Source organism: Nyctereutes procyonoides, unplaced genomic scaffold (genome assembly GCF_905146905.1).
Source record: "Nyctereutes procyonoides isolate TBG_1078 unplaced genomic scaffold, NYPRO_anot_genome, whole genome shotgun sequence".
In the NCBI taxonomy this organism is placed as follows: domain Eukaryota; kingdom Metazoa; phylum Chordata; class Mammalia; order Carnivora; family Canidae; genus Nyctereutes; species Nyctereutes procyonoides.
This window is the reverse complement of record NW_026575125.1, coordinates 10,077,862-10,100,569: the sequence shown is the minus strand read 5'-3', so window position 1 is coordinate 10,100,569 and position 22,708 is coordinate 10,077,862. Positions and strand designations below refer to the sequence as shown.

The 22,708-nt window shown below is 45.0% G+C and overlaps 1 protein-coding gene across 3 annotated transcripts in view; it reads right to left on the bottom strand.

Annotated features, from left to right (window-relative positions):
- EGFL6 (EGF like domain multiple 6) overlaps positions 1-22,708 on the bottom strand; it is a 70,170-nt gene that overhangs the window by 20,399 nt on the left and 27,063 nt on the right. For 2 of the 3 annotated variants that reach the window (XM_055339167.1, XM_055339168.1), the window contains exons 3-7: positions 20,742-20,834; positions 16,432-16,551; positions 13,693-13,812; positions 11,255-11,389; positions 9,021-9,143 (exon numbers count right to left, since the gene is read on the bottom strand). In XM_055339167.1, coding sequence (XP_055195142.1) covers positions 9,021-9,143; positions 11,255-11,389; positions 13,693-13,812; positions 16,432-16,551; positions 20,742-20,834 — 591 coding nt within the window. The remainder of the gene's footprint in view (positions 1-9,020; positions 9,144-11,254; positions 11,390-13,692; positions 13,813-16,431; positions 16,552-20,741; positions 20,835-22,708) is intronic. The other variant, XM_055339169.1, reaches the window with a different exon arrangement.

Below are 22,708 nucleotides of genomic sequence, written 5' to 3'. Positions count from 1 at the left end.
TCGAACCATATAAGTTGCCAATAATGGACCACTTGTAATACAAAAATGGGGACTTATGGTTCAATGTATACATATCCAATTGTTCTTCCCTATTCTCTCTCCCCTTTGAATCTCTTCATCTCAATCAACTACTATCTAAAACTAAATGATTTTATTTATTGAATATTTAGAGAGACTGCTGTATTTACTATCTTATACTCATTTTTTTATTTCTCACCACTAAATTAAGTGCTTTTAAAAATACACTTCTGGGACACCTCGGTGGCTCTATAGTTGAGCGTCTGCCTTTGGCTTAGGGCGTGATCCCAGAGTCCCAGGATCGAGTCCCACATTAGGCTCCCTGTAGGGAGCCTGCTTCTCCCTCTGCCTGTGTCTTTGCCTCTCTGTGTCTCTCATGAATAAATAAGTAAAATATTTTTTTAAAAAATGCACTGCTAAAAAAATAAAATAAAATAATGCACTTCTAGGTTGATTCCTCTTACCCTCTAGTGGACCAATGTCGGGGGTGGTGGGGAGGGGAGTGCAGAATGTAGAAGAATACAAGAGGTAGAAGAATGGTCATTTAGCCCAACACCTTTGTTTTGTAGATGAGACAACTGGGTGATGTTGAGTCACTTGCCTAAAGTCACTCAGCTACCTGGGGCAGAGTTAGAATTTGAGGTGTCAAGAAGATGAATGACTCCTTTTCCAGCCCAATGGTTTATTCCTGCTTTAAGGTTAAGGTTTACTTTTCTCTAGACTGGTTCAAATTCCTTGAGATCTAGAGTCCGAAGATGCATGCCTCCTTTCCAGGGATCTACTCATGATAATTAAGAACTGATGTAAAAAAAAAAAAAAAAAGTAATTTTTAAAGAATTGGGCAGCCTGGGTGGCTCAGCGGTTTAGCACCGCCTTCGACCCAGGGCGTGATCCTGGAGACCCGGAATCGAGTCCCACATTGGGCTCCCTGCATGGAGCCTGCTTCTCCCTCTGCCTGTGTCTCTGCCTCTCTCTGTCTCTCTCATGAATAAATAAATAAAATCTTTAAAAAAAGAATTAAAAACACTGATCTTTAACATCAGATATATTGTCCTTTTATAAAATATCTAGGCATATGCCAGTCTAAGACTAGGCAAGAAAGGGTCTAACGACACCTGAACCAGTTCACTCAATTCTACTACTTGGACATAGTTAAAGAGGAAAACGAAATAAGGGAGGAGACATTAAGTTCAGTGCCTACAAAGAATGCTAGAAAAATAAATTGGATTGGGATTTTATTGGAATATTTTTCTTGGCAATCTTCTAGTCTCTTCTCCCACTCAGTTCCTTCTCCATCATTTGGCTGATTCAATCTCTACCAAAGGGGTAGAAAAATAAACGAGGCAAAGTCTATACTATTTTGGAAAATCAAAAGAAGAAGGAACGATGCTTTGAAAATATATATAGCTCTTAATACATTGCTTTTACTTTGAAATCAACCTAAAGCTGTTTCCCTTTTCTTTAATTTTTTTGTATTTATTTATTTATTTATTTATTTATTTATTTAAGATAGTCATACAGAGAGAGAGAGAGAGAGGCAAAGACATAGGCAGAGGGAGAAGCAGGCTCCATGCACCGAGAGCCCGACGTGGGATTTGATCCCAGGTCTCCAGGATCGCGCCCTGGGCCAAAGGCAGGCGCCAAACCGCTGCGCCACCCAGGGATCCCAACATTTCCCTTTTCAATGAAACGTTCTAGCTCTTTACCAGTGTGGCAGTCTGCAGATACGGGTTGGAAACCAACGCCTAGTACTACGAGTAACGCATCATTACTCATTTTCCTGACCTTCAGATGGCCTGTTTCAGCTTCTCTGCAAGAGGTTGCATGTTAAGTTTCGACTGGTGCTGATCATATGGACCTTCCTCTGGAGGTCCCATTGTGTAATTTTTCGACAGTTCCCTGAATCTTTTCCGGAGCCCTCACATGAAAAATTAACAGGAAACATTCATTCCCTGGAAATTTCCTTCATGCAATCAGTAACATAAAACTAGGGCCTTTACTAAATAAATAGGAAGAGGGTTTCAACCCACATCAGGCAAACCTAAACATCTGCTTGCAGTTTCTGCTTTGAAGTTTTGATTTTTCCTATTGAAAAAAAAAATCAAACCATTGCAACCCTTGTGGTGTCAACAATTTTACTCCTGTAATATGTAAAAAGAGCTGGGGCAAGGGATAAAAGCTAGGCATGTGCATGACTATCAATGGATAGATGTGGCTTTATCTAGGTATTGGTGGTTCCAACTTGACTTAATTGGTGATTGTTTTTCTTAAAAGTTTCTCGATTAAGAGCACCTGGGTGGCTCAGAGGTTGAGTGCTTCCGCTCAGGTCGTGATTCCAGGGTCCTGGGATCGAGTCCCACATTGGGCTCCCCGCAGGGAGCTGGCTTCTCCCTCTTGCCTGTGTCTCTGCCTCTCTCTCTCAGTGTGTCTCTCATGAATAAATAAATAAAATCTTTTAAAAATAAAATAAATGAGCAAATACACGTCAATTACTACAATGAGTGCCCAACATAGTTTTGGCCTGTTTGCTATTATTTTTATTAATTTATTTTTAAAAGATTTTATTTGAGAGAGGGTGTGTGTGTGAGCTGGAGGGAGAAGAAGAGAGAATCTGAGGCAGACTCTGAGCTGAGCGCAGAACCCAATGTGGGACTCGATCCTATTACGCTGAGATCATGACCTGAACTGAAACCAAGAGTCAGATGCTTAACTGACTGAGCCACCAAAATGCCCCTGTTTGCTATTACTTTTTAAAATTCACCACCAGAATATTTAAAATCTTTCAGTGAGTTAAAAAGATATCTTTTCTAGGACATACACCCAAACTTCTAATGTTTATATCATAATTGAAAGAAGAAAATTGGAATGGCCCTTTGTAGCAATGCCTATGATCTTGAATATGCAGTCTATAAGTTGAATTAAATCAGAAGCACATTTCTAATGTGTGGGAAATATCAGAAAGGGAGACAGAACATAAAGACTCCTAACTCTGGGAAACGAACTAGGGGTGATGGAAGGGGAGGAGGGCGGGGGGTGGGGGTGAATTGGTGACGGGCACTGAGGGGGGCACTTGACGGGATGAGCACTGGGTGTTATTCTGTATGTTGGTAAATTGAACACCAATAAAAAATGAATTTATTATTTAAAAAAAAAGAAGCACATTTCTAATGACTAAGGAAATTTTTTTTAAAGATTTTATTTATTTATTCATGAGAGAGAAAGAGAGAGAGAGAGAGGCAGAGACACAGGCAGAGGGAGAAGCAGGCCCCATGCATGGAGCCTGACGTGGGATTCAATTCCAGGCCTCCAGGATCAGGCCCTGGGCCGAAGGCAGGCACTAAACCGCTGGGCCACCGGGGCTGCCCCCCACCCTTTTTTTTTTTCAATGGGAACAACTGTTGAATTCTGGTAAAGAAGCCATTACCACTGTTACTCTTACTACTAGCGCACAATTTTTGAGCATTTAATATATTCTGGGCTGGAACTAAGCCCTTTATATGAACATTTATTTATTTTGTATGGACTATTTCATGTAACCATCAAAAGAATATTAAGGGCCAGATACTATTATATTTATTTTGCAGATGTGGGAACCAAAGCACTAAAGGTTAAATTGTTTACAGCCCACAGATAGTATGCCAGGGAGCCAAGAGTTAAGCCAAGGTAATGGGATTCTAGAAGCCATGCTAGTAAAAAAATGACAGTTTCCTTTCCTAAATTGACCTACTACTCAAGTCAGATAATTATCAAAGTTTTGATTTGCTTAGAATAAGTAGAGCTACTGTCAAATTAAGACCAAATTATCTAACAGTGTATGGTTAACACTCACATATATTAGACCAGGAAAAATCCATACATGTCTACATTTAGGGAACTCCTTCCCCTGGGTACATATGTGCATAAGGACAATCTTACTAACTCCTCTTTTTTTTTCTTGTTTGAGGGAGGATGAGAGGGAGAGAAAAAATCTTAAGCAAGCTCAATGCCTAGCGCAGAGCCCAGTGTGGGGCTCCATCTAACCACCCTGAGATCAATGACCTGAGCCGAAATCAAGAGTTGGTTGCTTACCTGACTGAGCCACCCAGGCCCTAACTCCTCCTCTGTATTGTAACACAGAGTCTGGACTTTTGCAAAAACAATGAACTCGGGGGATCCCTGGGTGGCTCAGTGGTTTAGTGCCTGCCTTTGGCCCAGGGTGTGATCTTGGAGTTCCAGGATCGAATCCCACATCGGGCTCCCTGCATGGAGCCTGCTTCTCCTTCTGCCTGTGTCTCTGCCTCTCTCTCTCTCTCTCTGTGTGTCTCTCATGAATAAATAAATAAAATCTTTGAAAAAAAAAAACGAACTCAAAAGTTGGTATATCAATGCCGTATATTATAAATTATAACAATTTATGTGCATACAAATGTATTTTACAACATAACATTTTATGATGCTGTATGGTAATTAGATGCAAGTCTCTCAGTTTTTTTTGTATGACTTTCCTATGCACAGAAGAGTGAATTTTGGGCCATCCTTTAAGCAGTGTGGTTAGGAGTCTGTTAGGATCAATTTTCAACAGAGACATGGCTATTTATTTTACAGAGAATCAAAGCAGACCGGAAAGGGCTGGGCAAGTACTACAGTGAATGACCCAAAGATCATTTTCTCTTTTAAATAAACACTGGTGAAAGATGAAAGAAAAAATTCAGTTGCAGAATGGACAGAAACAAAATGGTTTCAGGGTATCAAACAGAACATTGTGATGAGTTTGAGGTCTCAGAGAATAAAGAAAAATTTGTTTTACCCAAGAATATGCCTAAAGCTGGATGGTCAGACTAAAACAGAAGTCCTCTTGACATAAGAAGTGTTTGTGTTGATGTGGGATTTAAAATTTAAAAATGCTGGAGGACAATACAGAAACTGTGAGCTGCAAACAGCTATTCTGCTGCATGCTTAGGGGTGCTGCCTTCATTCGGACATTAATAACACACTATGAGGGTCCCTGGGTGGCTCAGTTGGTTAAGCGTCTGACTCTTGATCTTGGCTCAGGTCATGATCTTGGGATCGTGAGACTGAGCCCCACATTGGGCTCCATGCTCAGCAAGGAGTCTGCTTGCGATTCTTTCTCCCTCTGCCCCTCCACCCACTCACACGTTCTCTTCCTAAAATAAATAAGTAAAATCTTTTTAAAAAATGACACATTGGGGTTTCGAGGGCGTTAAATGATCAGGAAGGAAAGTGACTCCAGGTTTATTCTGGGCAGTTTTTACTTTGATTCTTAGGCCTGAGGCCAGGGATGGGTATGTGGAGGTGAGCTGCCCACTTGTTGAAACAAGTGTTTTCCTGAGGCATCTCTTTTACATGCAATAGCATTTGTGCATCTCCCTTTACAGAATTTCGGATTAAAGAGTAGCTGGCCTTTAAGAAACAGTTTTTGAAATGGCACGATTAATAACTATAAGTAACTTTATTGTAACTTTATTGAGCATCTACTATGTGCTCAGTTGAACTAAGCTCTCTACCTCTATTACCTCCATTCAAACCTTACAATGTACTTGAGAGGTACCTGTTTTAATGAGGGTTCCCCCAAGCAGAAATCTGAAACAAGGATTTGGGTACAGAGGGTTTATCTGGGAGGTGATCCCAGGAGGCGGGGGTGGTGGAAGGAGGAGAGCAAGACAAGAAGGGAGAAAAGCTAAAGATGGTGCCTCAATGGGCAGGTAATGACTGTGGGTAACGGGCTCCATCCTGTTGGGGACATCTGGGAACCAATGCAGAACACACCTTGAAACTATCCCATCCTGCGACCATTTGTGGTCCTTAACCAGACTCCTGGCACCCACCATCCAGCGGTTGAGGGCTGTCTTTTCAAAGGGGCTGAGCAGCATTCTAGAGAAAGTGCACAGCCACCTGCAGGGAGCCCACCTCACTGGAGATAAGGATCTGCAGGGAACTGTTTAGCCTGCCTTGCTGAAATTAGGGGGTGCCCGGGGACTGGGGCCTGGCTCATCACAAGCTGCACAGGAGACAACGGAGTTTATTTATTTATTTTTAAAGATTTTATTTAGTTATTCATAAGCAACTCAGAGAGAGGAACAGAGACACAGGCGGAGGGAGAAGCAGGCTCCCTGTGGGGAGCCCGGTGTGGGACTCGATCCCAGGACCCCAGGGTCACAACCTGAGCCGAAGGCAGATGCTCAACCACTGAGCCACCCAGGCGCCCCGAAAATGGAGCTTAGAAGTTTAAAAAAACCTAATTATAGGTCACAGGCAGTAAGGGGCAGAGCTCAGACTGAATCTGATGGTCAAGGGGCTCCTTTCTGCTACCAAATCTGAACGTGTATATCCCAGCCTCACTTGTCTCGGGCCATTTGGGGTAATGAGCAACAGCTGAGCTGAATCCGGTGGTGAGAAGGAGCCCTTGACCATCATCCAATACAGAAAGCTGATTCACTCAGTTTTCTCTGCAGGGGCCTCTCCAGGTTATGGCATCCCCCCTTCCGATCCATGCATGCACAGCCCTGCGCAGGCAGCCAATCTCTCTTTCTTGGTCTTTGCTTTTTTTTTTATTTTTATTTATTTATGACAGTCACAGAGAGAGAGAGAGAGAGAGAGAGAGAGAGAGAGAGAGAGAGAGGCAGAGACACAGGCAGAGGGAGAAGCAGGCCCCATGCACCGGGAGCCCGACGTGGGATTCGATCCCGGGTCTCCAGGATCGCGCCCTGGGCCAAAGGCAGGCGCCAAACCGCTGCGCCACCCAGGGATCCCTCTTTCTCAGTCTTTGAATAAAGTTCTAGAAGGAGCACAGGGCTCAGGGGGATAGAAACCACAGCACAGAGTTGCCGGAGACTGAGTGGCTCTGTAATCCCACGTTCAGCCCAACGCAGGGGTCTCGCCGAGGGCCGCGCGTGGTGGAATGTGCCCCTGGCAGGGCTCCCGACCCCACTCTCGTCCACCTGGCCGGCATTTGTGAGGGGATGGAGCCTCCACCCACTGCTCCGAGTCTGCTTTGGGAAGTCACTTTTCTTTCCCATTCCTTAAAAGATCTACAGGCGTCATTTATACTCTTCCACAGTTTCTTCCAGATGAAACGCTGCCCAGTACTTTTGGCACCTCTTCAGAGAGTTTGACTTCCAGACTCCTCTTCCTTTTGTACACACTCTCGTCCAGCGGCACTCAAGCACAGCCCACTGGGATACCGTGACCTTTATGGCTGTGCTGCTCAGTGTCTCTCACGGGGTGGACACTTTCTTTTTGCCGTCAGGGGGGTCGCTGTGCTGTGTCATCAGGAGTACTGGCCACACGAGGGCTTGGGACAGGTAAAGGCACTACCTGCAGCCACAGGCGTGGGAGGATGTGGGAGCTCTGCTAAGGGGTATACAGGAGAGTGGAGTTGGGGCAGCAAACAAATCTAGGCACACGATGAGCCAGGGCTAAAAGGCTCAAGAGCAGAAGGATAAACCTGCATGACTTTGAACATTGGAGAGTGAATGTACTGAAATCACTGTTGACTCGCCTCGGTAGACATTCCAATACTCATCAGGATTTCTAGCTCTTTTCGTACGTGCAGCAGGACGACGTATTTTTTGCCCCTACTTTCAAGCTAAATGAACTGAGAGCTGCTGTGTGGTTGTCCATGCTTCTTTCCCTGCTGTGACAAACCCTAAGGCCTCAGACTGATATTGGGGTATCATAAGATGATGGAGCTTCTGCCACGTGGCTCCCTCAGTGACCGCAATGAGAAGAAACACCTGATGACTCTCTTTAGACATAGTACGAATGAGAAATAAGCTACTGTTGCTGTCATAGCTCCACAGCAGGGGCATTTTCTGGTTAAGTATTTGGTTTATCAATTTAAACTTTTTTAACCACCTAAACATTAAAGAATTCACCAACAAGAACAATGAGAATCTTTGCTAAAAATGTGAATCCGGGGCACCTGGGTAGCTCAGTTGGTAAAGCGTCTGCCTTCAGTTCAGGCTATGACCCCAGGGTGCTGGGATCAAGCCCCATGGCAGGTTCCCTGCTCAGTGAGGAGTCTGCTTTTTCCTCTTCCTCTGCCCCTCCCCCTGCTCATGTTCTCTCTCTCTCTCAAATAAATAAATAAAATCTTTAAAAAATTGTCGATCTAGGGGATCCCTGGGTGGCTCAGTGGTTTAGCGCCTGCCTTCGGCCCAGGGTGTGATCCTGGGGTCCCGGGATTGAGCCCCACGTCAGGCTCCCTGCATGGAGCCTGCTTCTCCCTCTGCCTGTGTCTCTGCCTGTGTCTCTGCCTCTCTCTCTCTCTGTGTCTCTCATGAATAAATAAATAAAATCTTTTAAAAATATTGTCAAACTAGGTTTGGTGATGACAGATAAAGTGACATCAGCTTCACCATATTCTTTTGGTTGTGTATTCTGGAAGGAGTTCTGATTTGTGTGGTTGAAGAGTTTGTGGTCCTAAGCCACTGCCACTTTAGGATTGTTTGTTACTGCACAGTAACCTACCCTATCCTGACAGATAGCATTCACACAGTGCCATTTGTCCTTAAATCTTATTTTCGGTATTTGAAAGTAAGTTGTGACCAGATAAATATCCAGAACCTTTGCCAGTGTTGAAGCTTTAGTGCCTAAGACTTCAGTGAGTTAATGAAGATGTGGACCGATTAGCAGAGAAGACAGGACTGAGACAGAGTTAAAATTTTCAAAGATTGCACACACACACTATCATACATGCACACACAAAAAGACACAGAGAGAGACAGAGACAGAGAAGTGAAAGGAAGAAGGAAATAGATATGCGAGAATGGGGATTCCCTGGGTGGCGCAGCGGTTTGGCGCCTGCCTTTGGCCCAGGGCGCGATTCTGGAGACCCGGGATCGAATCCCACGTCGGGCTCCCGGTGCATGGAGCCTGCTTCTCCCTCTGCCTGTGTCTCTGCCTCTCTCTCTCTCTCTGTGACTATCATAAATAAATAAAAATTAAAAAAAAAAGATATGCGAGAATGTTCTACTATGACCCCGTGAGCAAATGCTACTTACCAGAACACTGAAGTCCACTGCCTTTGTATCCCTGCTTGCATTTACACTTGAAGGATCCTGGGGTATTGAGGCAATTGGCGTGGAGGCTGCATGTGTGGGTATTCACGGCACATTCATTTATATCTGAAAACATGAAGGTTTCCCGTGAACAAAAAGACTATCCCTTACGCTTGAGCAACTCCCAGACCAACCACTCAACACTGCCAACAATCCGAGTGGGGCCTGAGAACTGAGAGGTGTTCCAAGCCCGACGCCTTGGCTCCGAGCCCGGTCTTTGACACCAGGACACGGGAGCGGGGGAGCTCCCTGCATGCAGCTCACCACCCCACGGCAGTCTTGACTGCTTATCAATACTACTGACATCTGTAAGACGTTTCAGTTTTTTTCTTTACTTTTTCATCCGTCTAATCCAAAATTAAATAACAATATCAGAAAATAAATTCTACACGTGGAAGGACTTAACACTCCTAACCAGCAGAGGATAAGGTGGGCTATGACCCGTTGACATCATCTGAATTCATAGGCATTTTGTTCAAAGGCTGCCAGGAGCGGGGTCAGGCTGGTCTGAGCTGGTCTGCTGGATGGAGACCAGGAAAGTTTGCCGAATCCTACCCAAGTGAGAAGTTCATTAGCCCTCCTTTCCATCTCACCTGCTCTCTATGCTTTGGGGGACACATGCAGACAAAAGAGCCCATTGTTTTTAATTTAGCCACCAAAGGAGCTCAGATGCTAATCTGATTCACTTAGAATCACAAGATGTGTTTCTCTTAGAAGCTCACCCTGTGCATTCCCACCCTGCCCAGTGGAACTTCCTAGGGATCAGGAAACAGGCTTCTTCTCTGTGACACAGCATCAGTGGATTACGAGCTGGATGGGTCCAAGCCCACAAGAAACATGGATTTTTACAAGCCTGCTTAGGTTGGCCTTTGTGTTTAAAAAGATCTGAGTGAAGAGCTACAGAGGGTTCACAAGATGGTCCAAGATGCTGGAACCAACTGTTGCCACAATGCAGTTACACAGGACACGTCCTGGGATGCTCTGGATGGAACGTGAGAGAAATCCTACTTGGCCCCAACCCATTAGCTTTCCTCGTTGTATAAACATTTGCTCTAAGTGTAACATGAATAACAGGGAGCCTGGATCTCCCTTCACCGTAGTGCAAGCCCCATCCCACGTTCTACCAAGAGCAGAGTGAATGCATCCAAGGGCTCCCAAACACGCCACTTCATTTGCTCGTTCAGGCTTGGAATCCCTTCACTAAGGGCCAAAAGATTTTATTTCACACAGGTCAGGCCAATAGCCGACAGACCAGACTCAGAGAGTGGCTTCAGGGACCCAGAAAGGGAACATTTTAGGGGATTTGGAGCTGGAACCATGAAAGGGCCAAAAGAGGAAGGGGCATGTGCCTTCATCTCCCTCACACATTTTTCTAAAGCCTCTCCTAGGGATCCCTGGGTGGCGCAGCGGTTTGGCGCCTGCCTTTGGCCCAGGGCGCGATCCTAGAGACCCGGGATCGAATCCCACGTCGGGCTCCAGGTGCATGGAGCCTGCTTCTCCCTCTGCCTGTGTCTCTGCCTCTCTCTCTCTCTCTCTCTATCATAAATAAATAAATTAAAAAAAAAAATAAAGCCTCTCCTAAAAGAAATGGCTATGAACAGATCATTGAGATCAAGATCAAATAGGCCTTTTTCCCCCCCTCCTTTTGTGTATTTTTCCCATTTTTAGCTACATATCTGGAGAATCAAAAAATAAAACCAACCAACTTTTTTTTAAAAACCCACAAAAATCATCTCAAGATACCTGCCCAAATAACAAAACTATATCCACTGCAGTTCCTTACTTTAGACCTTTACTGGTCTGGTGTCATCTAATACATCTCACCAGAGTTCCCTAAAAGCCAGAAACATGGGATGCCTGGGTGGCTCAGTGGTTGAGCATCTGCCTTCAGCTCCAGACGTGATCCTGTCATCCACATCGGGCTCCCTGCAGGGAGCCTGCTTCTCCCTCTGCCTGTGTCTCTGCCTCTCTGTGTGTCTCTCATGAATAAATAAATAAAATATTTAAAACAATTTTTTTAAAAGCCAGAAACAAAAAAGTGACTTTTCTCGTATTGTTAAACTGGTGAGTAGAGTAGACCGTTCAACTACTAGACTGAATTGACCTCAAGATAGCTGTAGACAAAGCCTACAGGTTTGGTGGGGAGAGGGAAAAAGGAGAGGGTGTCACCGACTCACCTACACAGTCGTATCGGCCCCTGACATATTTCAGTTCAAAACCAACATGACATTTGCAGTAGTAGCTTCCGAACGTGTTCACACATCTCCGATTATAAGGGCAGACGGCTTTACTGGAGGCACATTCATCAACATCTAGGATGTAGAAGCAGAATGTGTCAGTGATAGCAAGAAAAGTGTTCTCCCCCCAAAACACATGCGCGCGCATGCGCACACACACACACGCAGTTTCTTTGGTAGAAAATTCTGATTATTCTACTTGCCAACGTGTACCCTCTGGAAAGCATTCTAGATGCCCTCAGCACACTCACAGCTCCTCCTTTTATGTGTTTCCATGGCGTTGTACATCTCGTTTTAGAGACATTGTCTCACTGTACTGTCACTACTCACATTCACATCTGGTAGGCCCTGGTGGCTCTTTTGGGGCTGGGAGCATATGTCTGGCACTTGGTACGGAGACATTACATGCTTGTTGATGGAAGTAATATTTTTCCAGCTATGAATATTGTATAGTGTGTACAATTTTTGAACTACATGTTAAGCAAACGGATACACACCTTAAATACTGTCTTCTACGGAAGAATTATTAGCAAGCTCCCCAAGGCTCCTACAATACTGACCCAAGTACCGGAGAGGCAGTTTCCTACATCGGCACTTAAACATAAAGGGTGGGTCAAGTGTAATGATGCCATGATGTAACTTAGCAGACAATAGGCTTCCTTGCTTTCCTTGAGAGTCAGGTTACCAGGGGGCTGGCAGCGATGCTGGCCAAAATATCCAGACTCAGACTTTGCTTTCACTTTAAGATGACAAATCGAATAGATGTTGTATGTTGTTAATTTGGACCTGTGGTTAAACAGCAAGTTGGTGCTGGCTTACTGTTCTCTTCGCATTCTTAAAATCCTAAATACGTGCTGGATTGACCAAAATAATTCTGCAGTGACCACTTTCGTGCAGATAAAAACTGGATTCAGTTTGGTCAAGCATGAGCCTTGTCATAGAAATCTTATTTCACCGAAGAACACTAAACCCTGTGAATCTAATGAAATCTGATTACTCCCAGAGAGCAGGGCCAAAATTTTAATTTTTCAGGGATTTTTTAAAGTATTTAACTGATTTAGGACCTATCTGGCTGAACTTTCTAAATGCAGCTTATCAAGGTATGAAACAGATACACAATTCATTTGGGATAAATAAATGTCCAGCACCTTGACTGAGAGATATTTCTTTTTTTTGAGAAATATTTCTATTGCAATGAATAAATAAGAATATGAAATTGCAGTGATATTTGCTTATTTAAGCAAAAAAGAGTAAGGACTCTTCCAACATTCTGATTTGATTTGCTATCCTTTACTGATGCTATTGGCTCACTTGCATATAAGCACAGAGCTACGAGTATATACAGTTTGGTTCCTGAACAGAATGCAAATCCACAAGGGAACTAAGGCAGAAAGTGTTGCCTTAGTCACTGAGGATTGAGGCCCCTGCCCCCCCCAACACTCCCACATACCCCCCCTTCCCCACAATAAACAGGAGTTGGTGCATAAATCCCCAGTGCCCTTGACCTAGGAGGAAACCTGGTGGTAGCTACCCCCCATCCCCCTCCCACACCATCCCCCTCCCACCCCCCCACCCTGTCTCCTAGAGGGGCATAGATGCTCAACCTGCTCCTTGAATTCACTCCCTGGTGGAGCCTTCCCTCACCTCCTCCTCAACCAGCATTCTCTGGGATCACCTCCCAAATCAACTACTTGCTCAGGATCACTTCTGTGGGACCCAAAACTAAGACCCAAAATAAGACAGGGGAGAGCAAGAGACCAAATTCTAATCCACTGATTTAACTAAATTCAAAGTTATAAAGGATGGCTCTGTCTCCTCCTTTAATATCATGGATTTAATCTGCTCATCCCTCCAAGCAGAAATGGTTTTAGAATACTTAGTTCTTATCTCTTAGAGCAACCTTTAAAGACAATGGGAAATTAGTTACTTGCTAACATAAACAATGTAGAAAGGATATAGATATTCTCTATAGTCTTAGATCTAAAAAAAATAATAAGTGAATGCATTTTTGTAGGAAGATATTAGCTAGAACCCAAAATGAGCCCAATGGCCCTTGGGACTTTATTCGCTGAATGACAGATGACAGTAAGTAGCAGGTTTCTGTGGTAACTGAAGTAAAACATGCAGGGTAAATATACTAAAATAAAATAAAACCCCTTTTCCGCTATGGCACTAGTCAATCCCAAAGGGACAGAGAAGTATTCTTTCCGGCATCCCAAAGTGTGTCTAGAGTCGATGTTGCTACTCGTCTCAAAAATGGGCCTAAATCGGAACTTTCAGGAACTTTCAGTGTAGCTAACAAGCAGATTGTGCTGAATGGCAAAGAAGGAATTCAGTGGAGGGGGAAGGAGGAGGAGAGGTGAGTCCCGCTGCCTTACCTATGCAAACTCTTCCATTTGGAGCCAGGCGGAGGCCCGAGGATGGACAGAGACAGCGCGGCCCTTCCTCCGTGTCTTCGCAGCTGTACTGGCAGTTTGTCATGGCACACGTCCTGGAGTCTGAAAATGTAGGCAAGCATTAGCCTTTTCCTCCCGAGCTGGTACAAAAGCACTCACTGACAAATGATCTCTGCATTCTAGGACATTCGGGCGTGGGATGTATTGGATAAGCGTCATTGCCTAAGACCCACATGGAACCCGGGCAAGGGTGGTGTCTTGGGAGCCCCACAGTCTGTTTTGTTGGCCGGTGTATTAAACTTGCCTGTCTTTAAGCAGGGCCTGCACCCCTCGGCTATCAAAGACTCATCTTTCTCTCATATATTCTCTCATCACGCCTTGATGTTACCTGGGTGGCCTCTCTCGGGGGAAATGCAACCTCTGATGGAGATGATCAATCTGAGTAATTAGGGTCAGAAAAATCCATCCTACATATCTCTCCATACATACCTAGCCTCAATGACAGTCACTCAAGCCATGAGACCTGGTCGTTTACATGCCTGTATTAAAACATGTGGCAAGTATGACCGACGGCCTGCCCAAAAGCCATCCAGGACCCCTTGTCCCCTCGTCACAACCATCATTGAAGCTAGAATGCCAATTATTAGTCTTCATCCCAGCTTCCCTTGCAGCAACAAAGGGTGGCCACAGGACCCAGCTGTGGCCAAAGAGATATAAAAATAAGTCTGCTGGAGGGAGTGGGGCTTCTGGAAAAGATGCTGCTGCGTGATGAAAGGGAGAAGCATGAAAGGGTCATTCATTCATTCCTTGGCATTGTTCCTTTCCCCTTTGTCAGGCCTCCCTTAAATGTATGTGTGATAATCTGGCGCTGGGGCAGCCATCTTGTGACAATGAGGCAACAAACATGAGAATAAAATCAGTACCCTGAGGATGGCAGGCAGTGAGTCCTTGCTCAGCCGTGCAGGCGGGAACAGCCTGCCTCCAGCTTTTTTCATAAATGAGATAATTTAGGTGGATTTTTCTGTCACTTGTTGCCAAACACAACTTTTCCCACAAAAATGCACTTCCTTAGCAGAAGTCTACTATATATGGATCATAAGTATCTCCAACAGGCAAGTGCAGTGAGTACACTTCCTTTATCCAGCGCCATCCATAACATGTCCATCACCCAGTGGGCAGAAGAGACTGCCAGGGACCAGGTGTATTAAAATCAGGAGGGATATCCAGGGCTCCCGGGACACTTGGAGCTATAAACAGGGAGGCCTGGGCAACCCTTCCACATACAGCTATAGGCAAAGAGGGAATAAGGAGAGATACACAGGTCAACGTAAGGTACCAAACACCTACCAATGGTAACATTTCTCGTTTATTCTCTTTTCTCTTTGTCTTCTTTTAAAATTTACCTAATTCTATCCTTCCATTTGGGATCACATACCTTTTTTGGGGCACTGATTAGCCTTTCATGGAATGTTTCAAAATGTCTACTAGCATAGATCTTTTTAAAAATGTTAAGTGATGACTGTAAAAACCTAGATAGTGGTTCCCATGATGGGGTAGTGAGGGAGGTTCTGGCAAAGTTCTCTTGGTAGTGGTTACATGGGTGCTCACCTTATAAGAGTTTGTTCAACTGTGTATTACGTTATATATAATATCTATTATATGTGTATTTGTCTCCTGTAGGTTTCTGTTTAATTTATAAGAATAAGAATTTTTTAAAAAGACTTTGAATGTCTGCTTTATCTCTTAAGCCTCCTGCCAACAGAGGATCTAGGTGACTGGTGGTGTCGGGGCCTTTTGCGAATGATGGAAAGCATAAGACAAACCCAGGGAGCAGCGAGCTGGGCACCAGCCAAGACTGTCTAACTGCAGCAAAGCCCCAGATGGCCTAGGGAGTCCATAACTCTAACCAGAGGAAGCTAGCAGAGGCCGTAAGGTCCAGGTTTGTTGGGGGGTGTATTACAGAGGAAAGACAGATGGAAGGGGGGAGGAAAGAAGGGAGGAAGGGAGGAGGGGAGGAAGGGAGCCAGGCAGGGAGGATGGGTTTGTCTTTCAGCTGCAACAGTAAACCTGAAAAGCCTTCCCTCTGGATAAATGAATGGATATACTCTTACCTCCCACAGGACATGGGTTTCTCTTTATCACAGAAGGGCTTTTCTTTTCAGGAATGTGAATCGGAATGTATTTCCAACAGGAGTCACTGATCTTTGAGAATGGGGCAAGGGGCGTGAGAAAGGCAGTTGGTGGGAAGAACTGATGTCCCGAGATGGAAATTAAATGTATCACCTTCCTAAAACAATATGCTTATTTTCATGAGGAAACCCCATACAACCCTGTATACAGAGAGATGTACAGCATTTATTTTTCTCCCCAATTAGCCTTTCTTTAAAAAGCAGGTGTCCAGGACAGGCAAATCCAAAACAGATAGTAGATTAGTGGTTTCAGGGTGGGGGTGGGGGTGGTGGTGCTGGGGAGGAAGCATGGGGAGTGATTGCTAACGGGCACAGGGTTTTCTTTTGGGGTGATGAGGATGTTCTAGAATTAGATGTGGTGATATTCGTACAACACTGTAAGTGTACTAAACACCACTGAATTGTACAGTTTAAAATGGTGAATTTCATGTTATATGTATTTTACCATGATGTTCCTTTTTAAAAAAAGATTGTTCGTATGACAATCAAGTCTCCAAGGATGACCATGAGCTGCCTGGCTGTTGAAACTCACTTGCACATGTGGCATCCGGCATGAGCATGTGGCCGCTGAGGCAAAAGCACTTATAGCTCCCATGCGTATTCACACATCTGTGCTGGCACGGCCGGGGCTTTATGCCACACTCGTTCACATCTGCAGGGGAGAGGCAGAAAAGAAGAAAGGCTAACCAGATCAGATAATATCAAGATGTAGAGTTATGTTGGCCTCCCCTGCTGGTGGGGGGTGGTTACATGGGGGCAATGACTCGCCTCCTCTCCAATCGCCAGTAAAAGCACCACTCTGAAGGTCTAGTGAAGCTGTGGAGCAAACCGAAGGACGGTGCACTGTCAGGGGAGGCAAACGGCCACAGCCACTTTGGAAAACTGTTTGTAGAACCTGCTCTAGCTAGAGACACATTCACCCATGGCCTAGCAATTCCGCTCCCGGGTCGATCCCCAACAGCGGCATGGATATGCCCCCACCAAAAAAACATGGACTAAAATGATCACTGTAGCACTGTTCTTAATAGCCCCACGCTGGAGAGAAGCCAAACACCTCCGGACAGGAGGCGGGATAGAGGACTTGTATACTCGCGCAAAGGAATACGATATAGCAACGAGGCTGGACAAACTCTAGCTCCAAGCAACAACGGATGAAGCTTAAGACTGGGAGAGTGAGTAGAATAAGCTGGAGATGAAAGAGTACATTAAAAATCAGGCAAGGGGGCAGCCCGGGTGGCCCAGCAGTTTACCGCCACCTTTGGCCCAGGGCGTGATCCTGGAGACCCGGGATCGAGTCCCACGTCAGGCTCCCTGCATGGAGCCTGCTTCTCCCTCTGCCTGTGTCTCTGCCTCTCTCTCTCTGTGTCTCTCATGAATAAATAAATAAAATCTTTAAAAAAGTCAGGCAAGGGATGTCTGGCTGGCTCAGTCAGTGGAGCATGCAGCTCTTGGTCTCAGGGTTGTGAGTCTGAGCCCCACGCTGGGTATACAGAGGACTTAAAAATAAAATCTTTAGAAAAAGGTCAGACACAGGGGTGCCTGGGGGGCTTGGTCGGTTAACTGTCTGCTGTCGGCTCAGGTTATGATCTCAGGGTCCTGAGATCGAGTCCTGTGTTGGGTTCCCTGCTCAGCGGGGAACCTGTTCCTCCCTCTCCTTCTGCTCCTTCCCCTCTACTTGTGCTCACTCAAATAAATAAATAAATAAAATCTTTAAAAAAAAAGTCAGGCCCAACTAATCTGTGATGTAAAAGGTCAAGATAGAGTTCCTTATTGGGGGTGGGGGGCAAACCGCTGCAGGGGAGAGGGAGGGGTCTTCAGGAAGGCTATTACGTTTCTTCCACGTTGCTTACATGGATGTATTTGAAAATTCACTGGGCAGTACGCTGTTGATATATGCACAATTCTGCGTGTAAGACTTGAATAAAAGCTAGCAATACAATGTAGACACGTTAGCCTTTAGTACTGTCCTGGGCAGCCCAGGACAGGCGCCCACGGCAACACCTCCATTCAGCGGTTACTGTTCTGGGCGAACTTGTGTTGGCTCACACCCTTACAGAGGGGGCCCTGGCAGGCAGCTATGGATGGTGAGGCTGCAGGACATGGAAGCCTGGGAGGCTCTGCTCTAAATGCCAATAATGGTTGTTTCCAGGTGGTAAGATTGAGGGTGACTTTCTTCTCTGAGCTTTACAGTATTTCCTAAAATGAATTTATTTTTTATTTTTATTTTTTTCTAAAACGAATTTAAATACTAAGAATGAATGCCTTTTTGGGGTGCCTGGATGGTCACAGGTTAAGCATCTGACTCCTAATTTTGGCTCAGGTGGTGGTCCCAAGGTCCTGGGATCAAGCCCTGCAATGAGCTCTGCGTTTAGTGGGGAGTCTGCTTGAGAATATCTCCCTCTCCTTCTGCCCCTCCTCTCTCTCTCTCTCTCAAAAAAAAAAAAAAGAGTTACTTTTTTATTAAAAGAAAAAATGATATAGAAGGAAAATAAAACTTCAAAAGCGATCATGGGTAGAGGAGCTTATCTTTGGAAATGTGGTCATGTGGATGCCTCTTGGCTTAACTCCTTCAAGGAAGATACAGAAAGGAGCAAAGAACCAAATTCTACACAAGCCCAAAATTCAGCAGGGTGACAGGCAAAGCATGTCTTTCTTGAAAATAAAGAAGTGGCTGCTTTCGCCTCTGACAAGAACCTTATACAGGAATTTTTTGACATCTTAGTGGGATATTTGAAAGCCCTTCTCCATTGCTTATCCCCTCTACTCTACCTTGTCCTGCATGGATTCTAACTTGTTCAAAAAGAGGAACTGGAAAAAGTTGATTGGACATTAATGGGAAACCCATAAATACCCCATCACTTGGCCCTAAATCAGAGGTGATCCACTTGTCGCTTGGAAGAAGCATTTGGGGGAAAGACAGCACAGTGGAGGGGTGAGGCCTGTCACCATTAATAGATCTACATGGACTTTGATCAGGCCACCAGAGGGCCAGGAAAGCTGTGGGAGGAGACAGTCCAGAACCGGAGCCAACTAGACTGCTCCCTCAACACTAATATTTTACTGGGAATTGAAAGCCAACACGAAAAATATCTTCTCTATTCCAAACCGCTGCAGAAGGCATCTTGGTACAGAATCCAAGACAATATGGAGAAGCAGTTTTTCTGGTGTGAACCCTGCTGGGTAAGGGATACAGCTGGATTATTACTTAAGAGAGCACGATTCTTGGTGCACTTCTCTCAAGCAGGTGGATGTGCTTCTAAGAAGCACCTTAGGGCGCTGGCCTCTGTGCTGGTGTTGGGACATCAGAGATTCACAAGTTCCCCTCTGAGGCTGCAGGGCTGGCAGCTATTTCAGTTTAGGTAGCTAACCTCTGGGCTTGGCAGCAAGGCCCCGGGGGGTGGTGGGCAGAGTGGAGGGACTGCCTGCCCGTTTCTGGGACTCCATCTGTCCCTCCGGAACCCTGGCAGCCCTAAGGACAGCTGAACTTGATGTGCTGCCCTTTGCTCAACTGCATTATAGGACTGGGGACACTTTCTTAATTATGGCAGGTTTCTTCAAGCCAGGGTCTCTTGGCCTTAGCACTGCTAACATTTGGGTCAGATCATTCTGTTATGGGGCTGCCCTGTGCACCGTAAGAGGCTCAGCAGCATCTCTGGGCTCTACCCACTAGATGCCAGTAGCAGCCCCCAAACGTCTTCAGACACAGCCAGACATCCCCTGGGGTAAGGTTCCCAGATTGAGCAAATAAAAATGCCCAGTTAAATTTGAATTTTAGATAATTGACTAATACTTTTTTAGGAGACATATGTCTTATGCAATATTTAAAACCTATGTACCCTATTAAATTATCTGTTGTTTATCAGCAATTTAAATCTAACTTGAGATCTGTATTTTCTCTGGCAAGTAAATGGGGAGTAAAACTGCCCAAGCTGAGAACCACTGTTGTCAATAGTATAAATACCCTCTTTAAGATCTTCAGATAAACAGCTCATGACAAGTCATAAAGTATCTTTTAAAATATGTCAATTATCATAAAATATGCATGTCATTCAACCCCAAAATTCAATTTTTAGACATTTAGCCTATAAAAATAAAAATACTCAAGGGTTCAGGGATATGTGTAGAATGATGTCTGACTTAGCACTGTCTATAATGGTGAGACACTGGAGACCGGCAGATGAGAATGGTTCAACAAAGTATTTTTTACACAAATGATATTTCATCATTTGCATCAGGGCCAAGGATACAGCCTTAAAAAGCATAAGCCAGCTCTGTATGTGCTGACATGCAAAACTGCCCAGGAGAAGCATTTCTGTCTGTAGCGTCACAGAAAAAAGACCACGAGGTGCTCGCCTGGGCAGTGCACGCTGGAAAACTGGAACAACGCAGAGAAGCACTGTCCTGACTTCAGGGGTCAGGGACAAACTGTTCATGCTGGTTTGAGCATGGACTGGGGGCCAGGGGGACACTCCCATTTCTAATTTAAATCCTTTTATGTCATTGGGGTTTTTTTTTCCAGTAAAAAATATGCATTACTTTGGTAGCATAAAAACACAATGACAATATTTTAGGGAAAAAAAGTTATTTTAGAGGAGGAAAAAAAGGCCTTTTATCTGGCACCTTAATGAAAACATCTGAATGACTTTTATATTTTTCTTGAAGAGATTGATGGAAAAATCTAATTCTGAAACCACTTTCATTTGAAGATTCAACTTAAAATCGACAACATCTCGGGCACTGTAGTGTATCAAAAACCCTGCCGCAATGATCGCCTGGCTTCGGAAAGCTCGGGGGTCTGTCCGTCCGTCTGTCCGTACTAGGATGCTGGCCTGTAGTACTGACCTTGACCACAGGTTTTCCCAGTGTATCCTGGAAAGCATCTACATTTGTTTGGTCCCACACACTCCCCGAACTTGCATCCAGGTTCGCAGGTAGCTGTGGAAAGGAAAGGTGTTTTGTTGATAAAAGAACAGGAGTAGTCAGCACAGAAAATGCATGCATGTCCAACTCAGCAGCCTTCCTTATGGCGGAGAAATTCATGGGGGCAGAGAAGGGATGATCTGCTTCCTCTCTAGTCTGTTTTCCTCTTTGGGATACTGGACAGTGTTTTCCTTTTTTTTTTTTTTTTTTAAAGAGCCATCTTTTTTTTTTAATTTTTATTTATTTTATGATAGTCACAGAGAGGGAGAGAGAGAGAGAGAGAGAGAGAGAGAGAGAGAGGCAGAGACACAGGCAGAGGGAGAAGCAGGCTCCATGCACCGGGAGCCCAACGTGGGATTCGATCCGGGGTCTCCAGAATCGCGCCCTGGGCCAAAGGCAGGCGCCAAACCGCTGCGCCACCCAGGGATCCCTGGACAGTGTTTTCCTTGTGAACTAGATCACTCCCCCCAGCCTTCCGCCCCAAAAAGTGCGAGTTTATAACTTTGCTTAGTACTGCCGTGCCGTGCCCCCAAGTGGCATTCAAAGAAAAACAAAGCATCCCAGACCATCATCAGCTAGTTTGCATATAAAACAAAAATATTTAATAAAAAAAGTAGATGTGGGAGCTGGAAGAGACTCCAGAATAATCCTGGATCAAGTGCTCCTTCCGTCACTGGCCTCTTTTTTTGCCTTCCATATTTTCTTTTCTATTTTTCTCCTAAATGATCAAATTCTATTTTTAAAGCTGTGTATCATCAGTCAAAATGATCAACCCACAGACTGAAGGCAGGGAGGTGCAACTTCCAGCCCTAAGGATGGGAACTAGAAGTATCAAGAGGAGAAGGAGGAGGAGGATGGTGGCATGATAAAGGCAGAATTTGTTTTTTGTTGTTTTTTTTTCACTTCTGTATCCAGACAACTGACACAAATTCAGCACCCCATCAATATTTGCTTGATGAAAGAAATGGTTGGAGAAACACCAAAGAATATTTGACTGGGTTGGGGGGGCAAGAAAAAAATAGTAAAAAATGATGGGAAGTCTGAGTCCGGCTCACAGGGAGGAGGTAGGGAGAAAAGGCAGTAGATGGGACAAAAGGAATAAGGGAAAATCCAAAGAGAAGAAGGGCAAAGGACAAAAGAACAATGAATGAGGGAGAAAGGAGGTCTGTAGGGAGTCAGGAGCCCTCAGCAGCTTCTGGATCTAGTAGGAGCTCAGGAACTAGCCAGCACCAGAAAGGATGACTCCACAATGGCCCAGGAATGCTGCCTACTTCCCTTCCCCTGGAGTCCCTGGCTCACCGTAGGTCTACCTCCATGCAAGCCTATTCCCAAAGACCCCAGCAGCTACTCCCTCGACCCCACACCCTATTCTTTGTTATGTCAGCATTTATCTTCCAGTCACCTGGACTCAAAACCCCATCATCTCTATCTTCTCTTGTCCCCAAACCAATCAGTGACAATATCCTATCCCTGCTTCTACCACCCAAGTCATTCACTGAACAGCTACTCTGCTAGCTAATGGGAATCATGCTGCCCATAGATATCTGGGAGATTACAGTGCACCTCTTCCTCTCCCCTTTCTCCCTGCCACAGCCTGTGACCCAGTGCTTAACTGATACGGGGTCTAAGAGCCCAGCCCCTGCTTTCCAGGCAGGACAAACTCAACTCTGTGATGCAATTAACACCCCAGAGCTCCCTGTGGGATTAGGCCAAAGCTAGACTTCTCTTGAAACCACATTTTTGCCTGGCTCCTTCCTCTGCTTCCTTACTCCCTTACAGATTTCTCTGGAGAGCACCCCTCAACAGATTATTGACCCAAGACTCCCACTTATAGGCTCTGCTCCTAAGAAATCTGATGTCAAATATGACATTAAACTGATATTCCAAAA